This window comes from Pristiophorus japonicus, chromosome 26 (genome assembly GCF_044704955.1).
Source record: "Pristiophorus japonicus isolate sPriJap1 chromosome 26, sPriJap1.hap1, whole genome shotgun sequence".
In the NCBI taxonomy this organism is placed as follows: domain Eukaryota; kingdom Metazoa; phylum Chordata; class Chondrichthyes; family Pristiophoridae; genus Pristiophorus; species Pristiophorus japonicus.
The window spans coordinates 5,356,532-5,375,945 of NC_092002.1; the positions used below are offsets into that span (position 1 = coordinate 5,356,532).

The 19,414-nt window shown below is 45.7% G+C and overlaps 1 protein-coding gene across 6 annotated transcripts in view; it reads left to right on the forward strand.

Annotated features, from left to right (window-relative positions):
• The window catches only part of c26h19orf47 (chromosome 26 C19orf47 homolog), a 43,738-nt gene that overhangs the window by 18,487 nt on the left and 5,837 nt on the right, over nucleotides 1-19,414 (forward strand). For 2 of the 6 annotated variants that reach the window (XM_070867696.1, XM_070867698.1), the window contains exons 4-8: nucleotides 3,485-3,541; nucleotides 6,465-6,546; nucleotides 9,352-9,480; nucleotides 10,910-11,056; nucleotides 11,395-11,465. In XM_070867696.1, the coding sequence (XP_070723797.1) occupies nucleotides 3,485-3,541; nucleotides 6,465-6,546; nucleotides 9,352-9,480; nucleotides 10,910-11,056; nucleotides 11,395-11,465 (486 nt within the window). The remainder of the gene's footprint in view (nucleotides 1-3,484; nucleotides 3,542-6,464; nucleotides 6,547-9,351; nucleotides 9,481-10,909; nucleotides 11,057-11,394; nucleotides 11,466-19,414) is intronic. The other 4 variants (XM_070867700.1, XM_070867701.1, XM_070867702.1 and 1 more) reach the window with 4 other exon arrangements.

Here is a 19,414-nt window from a genome sequence, read left to right on the forward strand (position 1 = left end):
GCAGCACACCACAATGAATTGAGCGACCTGCTCAGGGTGGTATTGCAATTCGCCTCCTCAGTGATCCAGGCATCTGAAGCGCTGCTTAAGCACTCCAATTGTCTTTTCGGCAATATTGCGTGTGGCTATGTGGCTTTCGTTGTATCGCTTCTTGGCTTCTGTCTGGGGCTTACTCCGTGGAATCATCGTCAGCCAGCTGGCAAGGCCATATCCTTTATCCCCCCAGCATCCAACCGTGACTTTGTGGCTGACTCTTAAACAGGTCAGAGACGGTGCTCTCAGGCAAGATGCGCGTATCATGGACACTCCCTGGAAATTTTGCATTTACTGCCATGATTATTTGCTTGTGGTCGACAACGAGTTGCACATTCAGGGAGTGGAATCCATTTCGGTTCCGAAACACTTCTGCATCCTGAAAAGGTGCTTGCATGGCGAAGTGCGTGCAGTCTATTGTTCCCTGCACCTTGGGGAAGTTTGCTATTCTCAAGAAACCCAGAGCCCCCTCAGTCTGTGCCTCCCTGGTAATAGGGAAGCTTATAAAGTCATCCTTTGAGTGTAAAGGGCTTCACTCGTCGAATGCAGCAATGTGTGGCGTGCTGAGAGATAGCTGGCAACATTTGCGCTGAGGCCTGAAAGGAGCCCGATGCATAGAAGGAAAGTGCCGCAGTAACCTTGACTTCAACGGACAGTGCTGTCCTGCTGGTGCTGTTAGGCTGTAGATCTCCCTTAATGAGCTGGCATATCTCGCTGATGACCTCCTTTCGGAAGCGCAGTCTCCGAAGCCACGTCTTCTTGGATAAGTTCAGGTATGACCGCTTATCCCTGTAAGTGCGTCAGGTGTAAGTTCTCCTCCTCAGCAGTCTGCCACCTCCTTGATTGGGCACATAATGCTCTTCAATGAACCTTCTCCCATCTCTAGTCTGCAGCATGTGAGTAGTCATCAATTCTGGCTGAGAAATTACAGGCCCCATTACAATTACTATTATATGTATTCTTCAGAAATTGTCCTCCAAAAACTCATATAAAAACTTCAAATCGACCACATTGTGATTAGATGGTTGGTCAGATTTTAAAATCGCCTTAAAAGCACTCTCAGATGAAATTAAAACTCCCAGAACTTGAAGCAGCCGTTTATATGAAAAGTCCTCTGATTTACAAAATGGCTTCCATACCACTGGGTTACTGGGTGCAGCTTTTTTTCAGCGATTTTTTTTTTTGGGCGAGCGATGTTTTGGGCGATATATGGGCGAGATGCCGAAAGTAATGCTCGGCGATATTCTAGGCGATTTCTGGGCGTTAGTTTTCTTTCTGAACAGTATTGTGGGCGGTGCACTATTGTTGACATCATAATTTTGAAAAAAAATATGGGCGGGAGGTTTAACTAATTCTCGGCGTTAGCTTTATGGTGAAATTAACGCTGGCGATAAATGGCCGTTAGTTTCCATTTTTAGGGAAAATGGGCGATAAATGGGCATTATACTTCATCTCAGCGGTTAAGTGGGCGGTAGTGATGCAAAACAGATGGAAAGTCTAGCCCAATGTTCCTATGGGATTGTATCTCTAATGTAAACGGCAATTTGTACCATTTCCGTTGCTAGAAGATAGGCACCTGGAACAACCGGGTGGATAGAATATTTGTTTCTTGCAGATTGTGTCTGTGTGTCTGTTTTGCATCACTACCGCCCACTTAACCGCTGAGATGAAGTATAATGCCCATTTATCGCCCATTTATCGCCCATTTTCCCTAAAAATGGAAACTAACGGCCATTTATCGCCAGCGTTAGTTTCGCCAGACTGATTCCCGGGATGGTGGGACTGACCTATCAAGAAAGACTGGATCAACTGGGCTTGTATTCACTGGAGTTCAGAAGAATGAGAGGGGACCTCATAGAAACATTTAAAATTCTGACGGGGTTAGACAGGTTAGATGCAGGAAGAATGTTCCCAATGTTGGGGAAGTCCAGAACCAGGGGTCACAGTCTAAGGATAAGGGGTCAGCCATCTAGGACCGAGATGCGGAGGAACTTCTTCACCCAGAGAGTGGTGAACCTGTGGAATTCTCTACCACAGAAAGTTGTTGAGGCCAATTCACTAAATATATTCAAAAAGGAGTTAGATGAGGTCCTTACTACTCGGGGGATCAAGGGGTATGGCGAGAAAGCAGGAAGGGGGTACTGAAGTTGAATGTTCAGCCATGAACTCATTGAATGGCGGTGCAGGCTAGAAGGGCCGAATGGCCTACTCCTGCACCTATTTTCTATGTTTCTATCACAGCACGGGAGGAGGCCATTCAGCCCATCGAGCCCGTGTCGGCTCTCTGCACGAGCACCTCAGCCAGTCCCACTCCCCCGCCCTTTCCCCATAGTCCTGCAAATGTTTTCCTTCAGATACTTATCCAACTCCCTTTTGAAAGATAAATTTGAGTCTGCCTCCACCACCCTCTCAGGCAGCGCATTCCAAATCCTAACCACTCGCTGCGTAAAAAAAAAGTTTATTCTTGTGTCGCCTTTGGTTCTTTTGCCAATTATCTTAGATCTGTGTCCTCTGGTTTTCGACTCTTCCGCCAATGGGAACAGTTTCTCTCTCTATCTACTCTGTCCAGACCCCTCATGATTTTGAACACCTCGATCAAATCTCCTCTCAACCTTCTCTGCTCCAAGGAGAACAACCCTAGCTTCTCCAGTCTGTCCACGTAACTGAAGACCCTCATTCCTCGAATAATTCTTGTAACTCTTTTCTGCACCCTCTCTAAGGCCTTCACATCCTTCCTAAAGTACGGTGCCCAGAATTGGACACACTACTCCAGCTGGGGCCAAACCAGTGTTCTACATAATTTCCACACCTTTGTACTCCATACCTCCCAGTACAATATCCAATTTGTTCCTCATTCAGGCCACGAGCATAAACAGAAAAAGCAGCTTAAAGCATTTAACAAATAAATTAATTAAAATCTTGTGTGCTTCAATGATGACAATGTTACAGCAGTTATCAACATTGGAGAATAAAGCAGGATTAAAAATACGTGCTCAAAAACTGCAAAATTTATACAGGAAGCTTATCGAAGGTCTGGACCACTGTATTCTATGCGGGGGTGGGGGGGAAGAGAGAGGGGCTCGAGCAATGCTGTAAATCTTTGTGGGCCGTGTAGCCCATTCAAAATTCTGCGCATTTGCGTTTTTGTTTTCAATTTAATAGCTGGCTCACCGGCTGCACAGGTCCCCTAGAGCGCTGTGGGTTAAACGGAACATCGAGATCAAGCCCTTCAGGTTTACAAGGGTTGTTGTGCATATTTTAATTTCTGACCTCTGATGACTTACGCAGCTAAGGTGACCATTGGGACAGACATTTGGAACTGTAGGGCAGAAACCAGCAAAAATAACCCATTTTATGGTACCATGAACCACATATACTCCATCAACTGTTAGACTGGATGTGCTCTTTAAGTAGACACGTTATTTAGTTATACTTCAACATTTTTCCATAGCATAAAAACACCGGAGTCCACTCGCCCTCCAGTAGAGCATACTGGCACAGATCCTCGGTAAGCCTAACTCTTGTCACTGTGCTCTTCAGTCCCCACTTGCTATATATGTTCGGTCAGCCTTTATCCATGGAGTTTCTTCTTCCACAGAATAAGGACATAAGCAATAGGAGCAGGAGTCGGCCATTTGGCCCCTCGAGCCTGCTCCGCCATTTACTAAGATCATGGCTGATCTGATTTTGGACTCAGCTCCACTTCCCTGCCCGCTCCCCATAACCCTTCATTCCCTTATCGTTCAAAAATCTGTCTGTCGCCACCTTAAAAATTTTCAATGACCCAGCTTCTGCATCTCTCTGGGGCAGAGAATTCCACAGATTTACGACCCTCAGAGAGAATTTCTCCTCATCTCAGTTCTAAATTGGTGACCCCTTATTCTGAAACTATGCCCCCTATTTCTAGATCCCCCCCTCAAGTGGAAACATCCTCTCTACATCTACCTTGTTGATAAAAAAAAAACGATACCTCTAGGATAGCGACAGCAGTATGCTGAAAAAAGAAGAAAAATCTACGAGGATGGGGAAATGGGACTGTGTAAAGTCAACCCCTTATCTAAATGCAAGTCTTTTTAAAGGCGCTGGGGATGACATTTCCCCCTCCTAAGGCTCCATTAATGCCTCTAAGAGGCGGTAATGGAGTGAATAGGCTTTACCGACCGGGGGCAGATGGATGGGCCAACCCGTTCTAAATTAGGCACAGAAGGCCATTCGGCCCATCGTGCCTGGGCTGGCTCTTTGAAAGCAATCCAATTAGTCCCACACCCTCTGCTCTTTCTCCATAGCCCTGCAATTGTTTCTTTTACAAGTATTTAGTTCGAAAGTTACTATTGAATCTGCTTCCACCGCCCTTTCAGGCAGCGCGTTCCAGATAATCTGAACTTGCTGCATTAAAAAGAAATTCTCATCTCCACTCTGGTTCCAGTTATCTTGATACTGTGTCCTCTAATTACTGCCCCCCTTCCCCCACCACAGGAGACAGTGTCTCCTTGTTTACTTGTATCAAAACCCCTTATCATTTTGAACACCTCTACTAAATCTCCCCTTAACCTTCTCTGCTCCTAGGAGAGCAACCCAGCTTCTCCAGCCGCTCCGCCTCACTGAAGTCGCTCATCTGAGTGCTTGCATTTTTAATACGTTTGTCACTTTGCTGTTTTTTCCACGTTCTTGTCAATATTAGTACTAATTTTAGTATTTTCTGTGATTCTTTTCTTGAAGGGGAAAACTAGAAAAACCATCTCCAGAAAACATACAGTAAAAAAAAAAATTGGAATTGTAAAGGGTTACTTAATCACAGTGGGGAAATTTAAGACTGATGTCAGGAAATTCCTCGCACAGCGTGATCAACACTTTCAATAGATTTCTGGCCGCTATAGTGGAGACAAAATCCTCGGAATAATTTAAAAACACTTGGCTGCTGCGATGGGGCTGTAGGTTTATTTCTGGACGGTCCAGCTAGTTGGGGTCGAATGGGACCCTCCGTTCCGAACTATCTCGTGCAATGAAGTGGAACTTCTGAGACTGATCGCCCGAAGTAGCTGACATGACAAGCATTTCAAACTTCACTAGGCCGCACTGATACCTGACGCCGCATGCAGAGGAGACACAACAGGGAATGGCTGCACCACATTGTATTTGGAGTTATTCACTGCCAACATGTACCACAGTTTCCCCAGTGAACATATACTGCGTTCTAATAAAAAATAGTTACAGCCACTGTGAACCTTTTAAGAATATAAAAACATAAGAAATAGGAGCAAGAGTCGGCCATTTGGCCCCTTGAGCCTGCTCCGCCATTTAATAAGATCATGACTGATCTGATCTTGGGCTCAACTCCACTTCCCTGCCCGCTCCCCATAACCCTTGACTCCCTTATCGCTCAAAAATCTGTCTAACTCCACCTTAAATGTATTCAGTGACTCAGCCTCCACAGCTCTCTGGGGCAGAGAATTCCACAGATTCACGACCCTCTGAGAGAAGAAATTCCTCCTCATCTCCGTTCTAAATGGACGACTCCTTATTCTGAAACTCTGCCCCCCCCCCCCCCCAGTTCTAGATTCCCTCACGAATGGAAACATCCTCTCTGCATCGACCTTGTTGAGGCCTCCTCAGTATCTTATATGTTTCAGTAAGATCTCTCATCATTCTAAACTCCAATAAGTACAGGCCCAACCTGCGTTGGCCATGGTGCACAGTGCAGAACGCCATCTCGGTTGAAGAGATATGTGGGAGAGAAAACAACACAAATCCAGAAGCAGTGGTTGACTAAGACAAAGCTAGCTTCTTTTTATGGTCAGCCAGATATTAATATGTCTGACTGACCTAAATAAAAAGCTCGGGCTTTGAGAGTGATTTAGAAAAAGATATGAACACTTTTGCAGGATAGTTCATCAAGCATCGTTGCCTAAAAACAAGTGCTGCACTTCCAGCAAAAGCCTCTAGGGAGCGTGGTGTTTCAGCTCGCCACATTTTTTATATGTTATACAAATTGAACTATAGGTATTAGCTTTTTTCTGTTCAAATTTGCTATCAAAGTTATAGTCCAATAGGTATTTTGAACCCAATAATCTATTTTATAAATGTTAAATATGTTTATCTTCCCTTGCCGTAAGCTACAAGTCTACGGACCAAGCGCTGGAAAGTGAGATTAGGCTGGATAGCTCTTTGTCAGCCGGCACGGACACGATGAGCCGAATGGCCTCCTGTGCTGTAAATTTCTATGATTCCATGATTTCCCTTTTGCTCCCCTCGCTGAAACTTCACAGAAGCTCTGTTGACAACACTAATACACCTCTTGGTTATCCTAGCCTGCCCTTATATCTCTAAACTTCAGTCCCTTTTTGATAGCCAGATAGGCTGAGCATGAAGGTAAAAATATTTTATCGTGTGTTGTGTTGCACAGTTTCTTAAACTGGATTTACTTCTTCCAGGAACTTGCCAAGGTGGCCACGGAGTCGATAAGCCCCAGTCATGCTAACGTACATTTTGAATTGAAAAGAACAGGAAACTCGCGTAAGTAGGCAAAGTTTGCAGTGTTTATGCAAATGCAGGAATACTTTTTTAAATTGTAATTTTGTCTTGTTGAACTCTCACAGAAGCAATTTTTTTGCAATCTTTTTATACATTTTTTTACTATTTAGCTGCATAAGCTTGTGAGCATTAAACAGAGATGATTCCTATAGATTGAATCTCGTGCAGTAGTTGGACTGAAATACTGGTCTGAGATCTGTAGTTGCAGAGTGCATCACGTGAGCACGCTAGGCATCAGGAGAGAGCTCTCTGCATGCTTTTCAGCACACACACCAGCATTGCAACCCCCACCCCCCAGTAAATTTAGATTTCTGAGAGCGCAGAGCTCCACTGTTGAGCCCAAATAGTGCGAAAGGGCCTCCTTGAAATAGGTTAAAAGAAAAAGTTATGCACTGTTGCATTCCAAAGCGCTTCACAGCCAATTAATTGCTTTCGAAGTGCAGTCACTGTTGTGTAAGCAAGCAGCCTTTTTGTACATCAAGGTCCCAAAGAGATAAATGATGGGTTGAACTGTTTTTGGTGGTATTGGTTGATGGATAAATGTAATGTTTAGCCAGGACATTCAGAAAACTCCCCTGATCATCTTCGATTAGGACCTTGGATCTTTTGCATCCACCAGGACAGACAGGATCACAATTTAACTTCTCATGAAATACTTCTCTAATAATATAGCTGAAAGCAAATGGGTTGACGTTTGAACAACTTAACATGAACATGGAAACTGTTCGTAGGCTAGTCTTTACACAGCATACTTTCAAAGTCTCGGAGTGCTGGAACCAGCGATGATATAACTTATTTGCTAGAAGTTCAGTGCTCAAAATCAGAAATGTTTTGATATAGTTGTGATGAGTTACATATATGGGTTCATTTTTAAAAATTAAATCAGAAATCCTAGCGGTGCCCCTTTTGTTCATAGTACTCTCTCATTCTATGCAAGAAAAGAAAGACTTACATTTATATAGCGCCTTTCACGTCCACCAGACGTCCCAAATGTGCTTTACAGCCAGTGAAGCATTTTTTGAAGTGTAGTCACTGTTATAATGTCGGAAACACGGCAGTCAATTTGCGCACAGCAAGCTCCCACAAACAGCAAGGCGATAATGAATAGATAATTGTTTTTAGTGAAGTTGGTTGAGGGGATAAATGTTGATCCCAGGACACAGGGGAGAACTCCTCTGCTGTTCTTCGAAATAGTGGCGTGGGATCTTTTACGTCCATCTGAGAGAGCAGACGGGGCCTCGGTTTAAAGTCTCATCCGAAAGACGGCACCTCCGACAGTACTGCGCTCCCTCAGTACTGTCCCTCCGACAGTGCGGTGCTCCCTCAGCACTGCACTGGAGTGTCAGCCGAGATTTTTGTGCTCAAGTCTCTGGGGTGGGATTTGAACCCACAACCTTCTGACTTGAGAGGCGAGGGAGCTTACCCACTGACACACAAAATGTAGCTAAATAATAGCTTCACTATTATTTTCTTTGATTCTGTAGAAATGTTAATTTTATAGCTGTAGGATTGCCAGCATTGTTGAGAGTACCCCCACACCCCCCCCCCCCCCCGGGCCTGGTACTCCTGGCACGTGGGACCGTATCCCTTGCTTCTTGCTCCCTCCGGTGATGTGATCGGGGTGTGGGGGGAAGCTCCATGGGTGGGGAGGAGGGTAGGCTTCAGTGCAGTGGGACACTGCAAAGCCACGTGACTGGTTGTGACGGGCGCATCTGCACGCAGTGGCATGCTGTCCTGGGTTACTGCAGCTCTCGGACCGCTTGAAGCGACGGCAGCCGCTGGTAACCATGGAGCTACTGCAGGTGGCACAGTTCTGCTCCCCGCTGGTTCGAGACACGTGTACAGCCGCTACTGTCTGCTATGGAGCCACTGTGGGTCATGCAGGAAGGTGGGTGATTTGCCCCGAGCATCTCCATGCAGGCAGCAACACTGACATCTCAAGACAGTCATCCAACAAAATAATAGTGAGTCAATGACTTTGAATGTTCGATGAGGAGGACTTCCAACATAAACTGCTCCCCCCTCTCAACAGTTTCCCTCCCCGTTAATCTTTAAAACCATTTGGAGCCGGGAAATTTGTTCCTGGGATATGGGCATCGCTGACAAGACCGGCATTTATTGCCCATCCCTAATTGCCCCTCGAGAAGGTGGTGGTGAGCCGCCACCTTTAACCACTTCTGTCCGTGTGGTGAAGGTGCTCCCACAGTGCTGTTAGGGAGGGAGTTCCAGGACTTTGACCCAGCGACGATGAAGGAACGGCCGATATATTTCCAAGTCAGTGTGTGACTCGGAGGTGGTGGTGTTCCCATGGACCTGCTGCCCTTGTCCTTCTGGGTGGTAGAGGTCGCGGGTTTGGGAGGTGCTGCCGAAGAAGCCTTGGTGAGTTGCTGCAGTGCATCTTGTAGACGGTGCACACTGCAGCCACGGTGCGCCGGTGGTGGAGGGAGTGAGTGTTGAAGGTGGTGGGTAGGGTGCCGATCAAGTCGTGGTGGCTGGAAGATGGTGAGTCTTCAGGAATTGCCAGAACTGCTGCAGAGAAGAGGCTGTGCATCAACAATAAAAAGGTTTGTTTATTCCTAACCACATTATTCCAGTGGTTTCACGGCACAGTGCTCAGTTTTTGTCCGTATTGAATTGAATGTAAATGAAGCACGCTGCATTGTTTGTGTGACACTGAAGAAACGGGCTTTATTTCTGCAGAAAAGGATGTTTCTACTCCTGTTAAGTTAATCTGTGTGTGGGTCTGTGCTATACGCATGTGTCCTCTCTATTTTTTTCCCCATTCAGCTGCCTCTAGAATGATTGCTAACAGTTTGAGCAGAGAGTCCCCACCTTCTACTCCTGTCCGGAGGCCCGAAACAAGCACTTCCAAGATATCCGTCACTGTGGCCAACAAACTTGCCACAAAGAAAGCAGGTATGAAAGGGGAATGAGACCTCTTGAAAATTGGTCACCATTTTCCTATTACCTTAAAGCATGAAGCTTGAGGTTGTACAACCCTGTGTGATGCATGTTTAGAAGTTTGTTTTCGTTTACATCTCTTTTACCCACTCCCACGTTTGGTTCTCTCTCTCTCTCCTTTCCTGGCTGCACAAATGCGTTATCACATCTTAACGAGTTGAGCCAAAAACATGGGTCATTGCGGCACCCACTCCCACACAACTGTCTCCCCTCGTTTGCTGAAGGCAACGATTGGTGGGGACACAGAGAGGGGATTCGGTACCCTGCTGGAGTGTCGTTCCACAGGTTCCGGCAGCTCTCCAGTTCCTCGTGATAAATTTGCCATACCCCTGAGCCTAAAACGCCAATTGTCAGCAGATTTATTTGAGTGAGAGAGAGGCAATAGCAGCTAAAACCTGACCCTATCTTCCCCTGGTGTCCACATGCATCCACTTTCCGGCAAGTGTCACTGGATAACGAACAGGATTCGAAACCCTGGCTGCTCTTTTTCATCCCAGCTTCCAAACCTGGGGCGCTGAGGGTGATAGTAGTATCCCTGACTGGGCATTGATCCCGGGACTGACCTAGTGTGTGTGAGACTTAGTCTGCCTGGGGGGGGGCTTCAGAGAGAACTTATTCATTGTTATCATATTCATCTTTTTGCAATCTACAGGACCCCTCCTCTTCTCCTTCCCACAACTCGTTCAGTTAATAACTGACATGCGCAAATGCCAGTTTGTACTTTAGTCTCTAATCTAGGATACCAGTGGCACGAAGTGAGTGTTGTGTTTTCAGGGTGCATTTTTGGCTGGACTTAAAGCCAGGGCTGCAACTTGTAGGAAGTCTGTGTGCCCGATTGCATTTTGTCTCCGTGGACACAATTTAGTGACGTGCTGGATTAAAATGCCCAATTTTGAATTCTAAATAGAATCTTGCCAGCTGAACACTTTTGCTCTCCCTCTCTCTCTCTCTCTCTCTCTCTCTCTCTATACTGTGCTCACAGAGAATGGAATAGCTACTTTTGCAGCTTGTGTCTTGTGCATGTGGCTGGAGAGGACAACTGACTCGAATAAGGATTACTGCGGTGTGGAAAAAAAGCAATGACAGCTATTTGCAGTAATCGCCATTGCAGTGCGAGTTATCGTCCACAGTCTACTGCTGATTCTGCCGGGCCTGCACACTGAAAATGCTAATTGTTCAATCATTTGAATTAAGAAACATAAATACACACTTAAAAATTGAATTATCATCATTTGAATAAAGCAACTTCGAGTTGACAAACTGCAGCAGAGTTTGAGAGGCTGGGAGCCCTAACCGCTGATGTGAGGATGTTTTTCCTTGCTTAGGTCCTCTGCGCTTCTGTGCCTTTATACCGTACGCTGACCATTAACGTTTTCTTGTCCAGTTCTTTCCAGGCCAGCTGATCCAGGTCCCGATGCTTCTGCAAAGCGACGCCGAGTGACTGCTGAAATGGAAGGTAAATACATAATCAATATGCCAAAAGGGACAACTGAAAAAACTAAGAAAATCCTGGAACAGCAAGCCACACAAGGTAAAGTGATCACACAGTGCATACTGTTGGGTGACTGCTGCATGCTAACACAGCAAGTACTCCTCGTGTTGTAGTGCAGACTGAGGCTGTAAATATCTTAGCACTAATAACCAGGGCGGCCAGTTTTTGTTCCACGCGACCGTAGTAATGCTGACTCCAGTACTCGGAGATATGCAGCCCGTGCTCGCATATTTTAGACACTAGAAAGCTTCAACGTGCTCCAGTTACTAACCCTTCCGATTGAAATGATATCCTAACCTTTCAGGTATTTGAATTTCTCCTGTATATTTGAACATGGTGCCAGTAGTGTACATGTTTGCTCTTTGTTCCATCGCTAGGTTTGCCAAGAATGTCGGTCTTTGACAGGCTCGGTGCAGAAGCAAAGGCGGACACTACCACTGGGAGCAAGGTGAGGCCTGAATGCAATGCCACATTTTTAGTTCAAACGGAATGCCACTTTTGCCCTGTTGATCATCATCATAGGCAGTCCCTCGGAATCGAGGAAGACTTGCTTCCACTCCCAAAGTGAGTTCTCTGGTGGCTGAACAGTCCAATACGAGACCCTGTCACAGGTGGGACAGACATTCGTCGAGGGAAGGGGTGGGTAGGGCTGGTTTGTCGCGCGCCCCTTCCACTGTCTGCGCTTGACCTCTTCACGCTCTTTGAGTTGAGACTCGAGGTGCTCAGCGCCCTCCCGGATGCACTTTCTCCACCTCGGGCGGTCTGTGGCCAGGATCTCCCAGGTGTCAGTGGTGATGTCGCACTTTACCAGGGAGGCTTTGAGGGTGTCCTTGTAACGCCTCTGCTGCCCACCTTTGGCTCGTTTACCATGACGGAGCTCCGCATAAAGCATTTGCTTAGGGAGTCTCGTATCTGGCATGCGAATTATGTGGCCTGCCCAGCAAAGCTGATCAAGTGTGGTCAGTGCTTCAATGCTGGGGATGTTGGCCTGGTCGAGGACACTGATGTTGGTGCGCCTGTCCTCCCAGGGGATTCACAAGATCTTGCGGAGACATCGTTGGTTACCCAAGGGATATGGGGATAGTGCAGGAAAGTGGAGTTGAGGTAGAAGATCAGCTATGATCTCATTGAATGGCGGAGGAGGCTCGAGGGGCCGAATGGCAGGTTCCTGCTTCTCATTCTTATGATCTTATGTACCGTACTGTAATGGTTATGCTTACTGACCTAGAAACTTGGGCGTTGAGTTCAAATCCTGCCATGGCTCTGGTTTGTACATACTGTTATCGCAGTAATGAACTGCTTTTACATTTGTCTAAAATGTTACTGAGTACAATTATTGAAGAGCAAGTTTCCCTTCTGTAAAAGGAATGCAAGGGAAGTAAATTAAAAAATACAATTGAATGGAGTGGCCAACATTTTATTAAAAATGCTGGGTATATACTTTCAATAATAACTTTCAAAAGGAAATTGGATAATTACTTGAAGAGGAAAAACTTGCATGGCTAAAAGGAAAGGAAAGGGCAGGGGGAGTGGGACTGATTGGATCGCTCTGTCACAGAGCCGGCACAGGCACGATAGGCCGAATGGCCTTCTGTGTTGTATCATTCTATGATTCGTGACTTGTTGCAAAATTGAATTGAATTGGGGAAATAAAATGATCTAACTGGTTCATTACTCTCCTTCAGAGAAGAGAACCTACCCACCCCATTCGGTCTAGTCTACACGTGACTCCAGTGTCACACTACACAATAGGTTCTTACTCCCTGGAGAGCCAGTTGGCTGCAGGCGCAGTTGCTACGAGAGAAACAACTACCTTCTCTGGGCAGCTAGGGATGAGGAACGTAGGAACAGGGCCCTGGTGAGACCGCACCTGGAGTATTGTGTACAGTTTTGGTCTTCTTACCCAAGGAAGGATATACTTGCCATTGAGGGAGTGCAATGAAGGTTCACGAGACTGATTCTTAGGATGGGGAGATTGTCCTATGAGGAGAGATTAAGTAAACTACGCCTATATTCTCTAGAGTTAAGAATGAGAGGTGATCTCATTGAAACACACAAAATTCTTACAGGGCTTGACAGGGTAGATGCAGGGAGGGTGTTTCCCCCCGGGCTGGGGAGTCTAGAACCAGGGGTCACAGCCTCAGGATAAGGGGTCGGCCATTTAGGACTGAGATGAGGAAGAAACTTCTTCACTCGGAGGATGGTGTACCCCAGAGGGCTGTGGAGACTCAGTCTTTGAGTATATTGAGTAGATCCATAGATTTTTGGATATTAAGGAATCAAGGGATATGGGGATAGTGCAGGCAAGTGGAGTTGAGGTCGAAGATCAGCCGTGATCTCATTGAATGGCGGAGCAGACTCAATAGGCCGAATGGCCTGCATCTAATTCTTATGTTCTTATAATAGGAGGAGGCCATTCATCCCCTCGAGCCTGTTCCGCCATTCAGTCAGATCATGGCTGACCTGCGACCTAACTCCATCCACCAGCCTTGGCTCATAATCCCTTAATACTCGGCCAGCAAAAATCTATCGATCTCAGATTTAAAGTGATTAACTAAAACCGACTTGCCAGCATCACTCACATCTTGAGATGAAATTAAAAAAAATATTCAGGACTAATCTGTGTTTTGGGAATGAAAGAGCTACACTGACCACCACAAAAAATTCCTCCCTATGTTATATATCTCGGTCAAGACAAGAATTAAATGCTGTTCTAATTGAAAGAAAGGGGTCATTTTGACCAACTCGATGGGTGGGAATCCCATGGGATTGGGTGGAACGCCTTTGGTGGAGATTAAAATCGGGCTGTGTTTAAAATTAACGTTCCACCCGATCCAGTCAGCTTCCCGCCAGGTGGGTTAGGTTAGAATTACCCCCAAAGAGCTTGCCTTTATATAGCACCTATCACATCCATCTCACAGTGATTTACAGCCAATGAAGTACTTTTTGTAGTGTAGGGAAACACAGCAACCAATTCGCGCACAGCAAATAAAAGGAAAAAGACTTGGATTTATATAGCACCTTTCACGACCACCGGACGTCTCAAAGCGCTTTACAACCAATGAAGTACTTTTGGAGTGTAGTCACTGTTGTAATGTAGGAAACGCAGCTTACAATTTGCGCACAGCAAGCTTCCACAAACAGCAATGTGATAATGTTCAGATTACCTGCTTTTTTTGTTATGTTGATTAAGGGATAAATATTGGCCTCAGGTCACCTGGGAGAAGTTCCCTGCTCTTCTTCGAAATAGTGGCCATGGGATCTTTTACGTCCACTTGAGAGAGCAGATGGGACCTTGGTTTAACATCTCATCAGAAAGACGGCTCCTCCGACAGTGTGGCGCTCCCTCAGTGCTGCCCCACCCGACAGTGTGGCGCTCCCTCAGTGCTGCCCCTCCCGACAGTGTGGCACTCCCTCAGTGCTGCCCCTCCGACAGTGTGGCGCTCCCTCAGTGCTGCCCCTCCGACAATGCGCCGCTCCCTCAGTGCTGCCCCTCCGACAATGCGGCGCTCCCTCAGTACTGCCCCTCCGACAGTGCAGCTCTCCCTCAGTACTGCCCCTCCGACAATGCGGCGCTCCCTCAGCACTGCCCCTCCGACAGTACAGCGCTCCCTCAGTACTGCCCCTCCGACAGTGCGGTGCTTCCTCAGTACTGCCCCTCCGACAGTGCGGTGCTTCCTCAGTACTGCACTGGAGTGTCAACCTGGATTTTTTGTGCTCAAGTCCCTGGAGTGGGACTTGAACCCACGATCTTCTGACTCAGAGGTGAGAGTGCTACCCACAGAGTCACAGATCACACAGACATCAAATAAGATTAATGATCGACTAATCGGTTCTGATGACATTGGTTGAGGTACGAGTGTCACCCAGGAGCAGCCTGGTGTGGGCCCACTGAAGCTGGAATTCCCAGTGTGAATTAAAAATTATTACAAAGCCCCAAGTTGACCCTAAAGAAGAAACAATCTCACTGTTTATATTTGAAATATGATACAATGACATTCTGCTTTGAAAGATTTGATTCTATGTTAAAAATGGTGAAATGGAATTTAGGTGAGTAATTCTAATATGAAGCAGGCATTGGCACGATGGGCTGAATGGCCTGCTGTGCTGAAATGTCTATAGTTATGTGGTGCTTGACTTTCTGCCATATCTTGCTCCACCAAATCAGTTCCTACTAACATTTATCAGACAAGTTCCACTGCACCATAACAGCCAAATTCTCTTGGCTGGGACCTTGAGAGATTTTTTGAAAGCGCCAATTTAATTCTGTGCTACCGAACTAGCCATGCCCTTAGCCAAGCTGTTCCAGTACAACTACAACGCTAGCACCTACCTCCCAATGTGGAAACTTGCTCAGGTATGTCCTATCAATAAAAAGCAAGACAAATCCAATTACTCTCCTGTCCGCCTTCTGTCAATCATCAGCAAAGTGATGGAAGGAGCCATCAGCAGTGCTATCAAGCGGCACTTGTTCGCAAATAACCTGCTCGCCGATGCTCAGTTTGGGTTCCACCAGGACCTCTCTGATCCACATCTCATCACAATCAACATGTTATGGTTTAAATAGTATTCGAAATCTATTTTAAAAAATCACTGGGGTGGGTTGGGTATATTTTCAAAGCCAGGTCACTAAAGCATGGTATTGATATTAGAAGTATTTATCAAATCTGTAATTGATCAATGAAGAATATTTACACAAGCAGCTGAATCTCTGGGGGAGGTTTCAGCGTTCGATAATTCCAAGTCAAGGGCACTATTTTGACTTAATGCGTTTGTGCTGCTGAGGATTAATTACACTTGTGCCTGTGATTTCCTACACCCTACAGTCCAAAACTCGGCTGCCTGTACCCCATTTGCACTGAGCCCTGCTCACCCACCACCCCTTCCTCACTAACTACATTGGCTCAAATTTAAAATTCTTGTCACCTTTGTTTATATCTCTCCATGGCTTTGTTCCTCCCTATCTCGGTAACCTCCCCCAGCCCTACAACCCTCCCTGAACTCTCCAGTTCTCTAACCCCAGTCTGTTGCGCATCCCTCACCCTTTTGCCCCTTCCGGCAGATACATCCCAGTCTCTGGAATTCTTTCAATAAAACCCTTGCCTCTCTCCACCTCCCTTTCCTCCATTACACCTCTGCTCGAAACGCATATTTTGTGACCAAACTTTTGGTCACCTCTCCTACTTCTCTCCTCCATTGGCTCAGCGTCCACTTTTTTCTCTTCATGCCTTCGAAGTAACTTGGCATGTTTTTCTATGTGAAAGAAAGACTTGCATTTATATAGCGCCTTCAACGACCGCAGGGCGTCCCAAAGCGCTTTACAGCCAATGAAGTCCTTGTTGAAGTTTGGTCATTGTTGTAATGTGGGAAACGTTATTGTCAGTCAACTTGCACACAGCAATGCGATAATGTCCAGATCATCTCTTTTCTGGGGGTGTTGCTTGAGAGATGCTGTATATATGTGAAATAAAAACACAAAATGCTGGAAACACTCAGCAGGTCAGGCAGCACCTGTGCAGAGAAAAACCCAGCTAACGTTTCAGGTCCAAGAGGTTTCATCAGAACTGGTAGAAGTTTGAGAGTTAACAGTTTATAAGCAGTTACAGAGCCAAGGGTGGAAAGAACAAAAGGTCTGGGATACGGTGGAGGGTAAGTGCAATTTAATGATACAAGGAATGATGGCGTTAAGCAAAAGGGGGTGGTAATGGGACAAAAGAAACAAAAGGTTTACGAGGATGTTGGCCAGACTGGAAAACATGAGCGATGAGGAAAGATTGGATAGGCTGGGGTTGTTTTCCCTTGGAACAGAGGATGCTGAGGGGAGACCTTATTGAGGTGTATAAAATTATGAGGGGCCTAGATAGAGTGGATAGGAAGGACCTATTTCCCTTAGCAGAGGGGTCAATAACCTGGGGGCATTGATTTTAAAGTAATTGGTAAAAGGATTAGAGGGGAGATGAGGAAACATTTCATCACCCAGCGAGTGGTGGGGGTCTGGAACTCACTGCCTGAAAGGGTGGTATTTGGATGTGCAGTTGAAGTGCTGTAACCCACAGGGCTATGGACCAAATGCTGCAAGGTGGGATTAGGCTGGATAGCTCTTTGTCGGCTGGCACGGACATGATGGGCTGAATGGCCTCCTTCTGTGTCGTACTCTTCTATGATTCTATGAAAAGATGGGTCCAGATGTGGTGTAAATGATAACAGCAAGATCATTGCCAGCAGCTGCTCATGACTAGGAGTTGTTTTTCTCTTCACTACCTTAGCCTTGGGGAGAAAGGAGGGGAGTTACTTCCCCACAGGGCGGCGATGGAACCTTGCACCACTCTTCATTTCTCACTGTATAAAGAGAACTTTGAGGGGCAGGTGAGCTACCATCCTTCACTCGCGAGGAATCGTTTGCGAGACAGCCACTACAACTGGCTCGGTTTTAACATCTCGAGACGCTTCATAGGGGAAGGAGACCCAAGAATTAGGGGAGGTGACCAAGATCATGGGGTTTCTGAACATCAAGATGGCAGTTTCTGAGCGCAAGGACGGAATAGACATCAGGGAGTGGGAGAAAAGGATTCTATCACAGCTGCAGTAACAGCAAAGCTTGGACTAATTAATTGTAGTTACTAAGTCGGAAATCACATTAGTATTCAAACGGTTTAGTATTGAGACACTATTCATAGCTTGTTTTTTTGTTGGGCAATGATGTACCTTTTCTTCCGACCGAAATCCAGTCATTAGCTGCATTAATTTTAAGGGTAGTTAACCGATGAATCACTTAGGCTGAAGCAGTGTTGGATTGCAGTGATGTATTTATTGAACAGTTCGTCTCCTAATTGCATGATGTAGAACAGCGCATAAATAAAATGTGTTGCTGTTTGGGCACACTTGCAAATGGAAAGTAGATCAAGCTGGGAATACACAGCTAGTCCACCGGTTTGTGATGGGGAGAGACTGGCGGAGGTTTTGAGTGAAACCCTATATCGGAAATGGCAACCAAAAAATATTATGCAGGGTCCAGCCTGAACTGTCAGCTGACCGATTCTCTCTCAGATGCTGACTGATCATTAGTGTGTTTATCAGATAAACGGCCACAGATTTACAGGGACTGAGTCATATTCCTGAAAAGAGATTGTGAGGGGGGGTTAACGTGAATTGAGAATTACGTTCCATTTTTCCATGAGCACCGCGATTCAGGGGCCTTGCCTATGGAATTGGCTGTTTAGCTATCAACCCTTGAAAATTTCGGGTGTTTATGCAGATTTTGAGAGATGATTTTGTAAAAATATATAACTAATGATGTAGTGGCCTCAGCTTTGAAACATTACATTAATATTATATGGAATATTTTATATTTTATTGAACTCGTAGTCACCAGAGCTATATCGTTCCCGAGTCAAGATTCTCTTTATTACCCCACTTCCTATTTTACAAGATTTCTATTGCACTTGGAAGTAAAAAAACCCCAGATATTTTAAATAAATTATGCTCAATAACAAAAGCAAAACGAGAGAGAATTTGGAAGCAATAATTCAGTCTCCATGTTCTGCTGACATCGCCAGGATTGCTTAATTGAATTACCACTTTATAAAACCATTAAGGGCTAGCCTTCAACTGTCTGCATGCTGTTGCAGTAAAATATGGCATGGCACCCATAAATTCAAAGCCTCTGACAAAAGCAGAGAGCAGCACACAACGTCGGCAGGGTGGTGGGTCTAAAAAGCTAAGGTGCACCGTGGTCCTGAGTCTCACTTGCAGATTGATGTCACAGGCGAGACACATTAAACCAGAACCAGTATGAAAGATGATCCGGTGATGGTTAAAGTGACGCGATGATCATTATTCTGATTAGTCGATCTCCCGCTAGCGTAAACCAAATGTCGACTTTGGGTGAAGCAGAGTTAGAGTGTGGGGGAATAATTAGATCAAGACGGGCAGAAATAATTCAGTCCCCATTGTAAAGGCATACATTCTGTCCTTATTTTTATACTTCCAGTATTATAAATTACATTACCAACAGTGACTATACTCCAAAAGTACTTCATTGGCTGTAAAGCGCTTTGAGATGTCTGGTGGCCGTGAAAGGCGCTATAGAAATGCAAGTCTTTCTTTATATCTACATTTATAATCGCATGGGACTGGATAGGTTAGATGCAGGAAGAATGTTCCCGCTGTTAGGGAAGTCCAGAACCAGGGGTCACAGTCTAAGGATAAGGGGTAAGCCATTTAGGACTGAGATGAGGAGAAACTTCTTCACTCAGAGTTGTTAACCTGTGGAATTCTCTACCGCAGAGAGTTGATGAGGCCAGTTCATTGGATATATTCAAGAGGGAGTTCGATATGGCTCTTACGACTAAAGGGATCAAGGGGTATGGAGAGAAAGCAGGAAAGGGGTACTGAGGT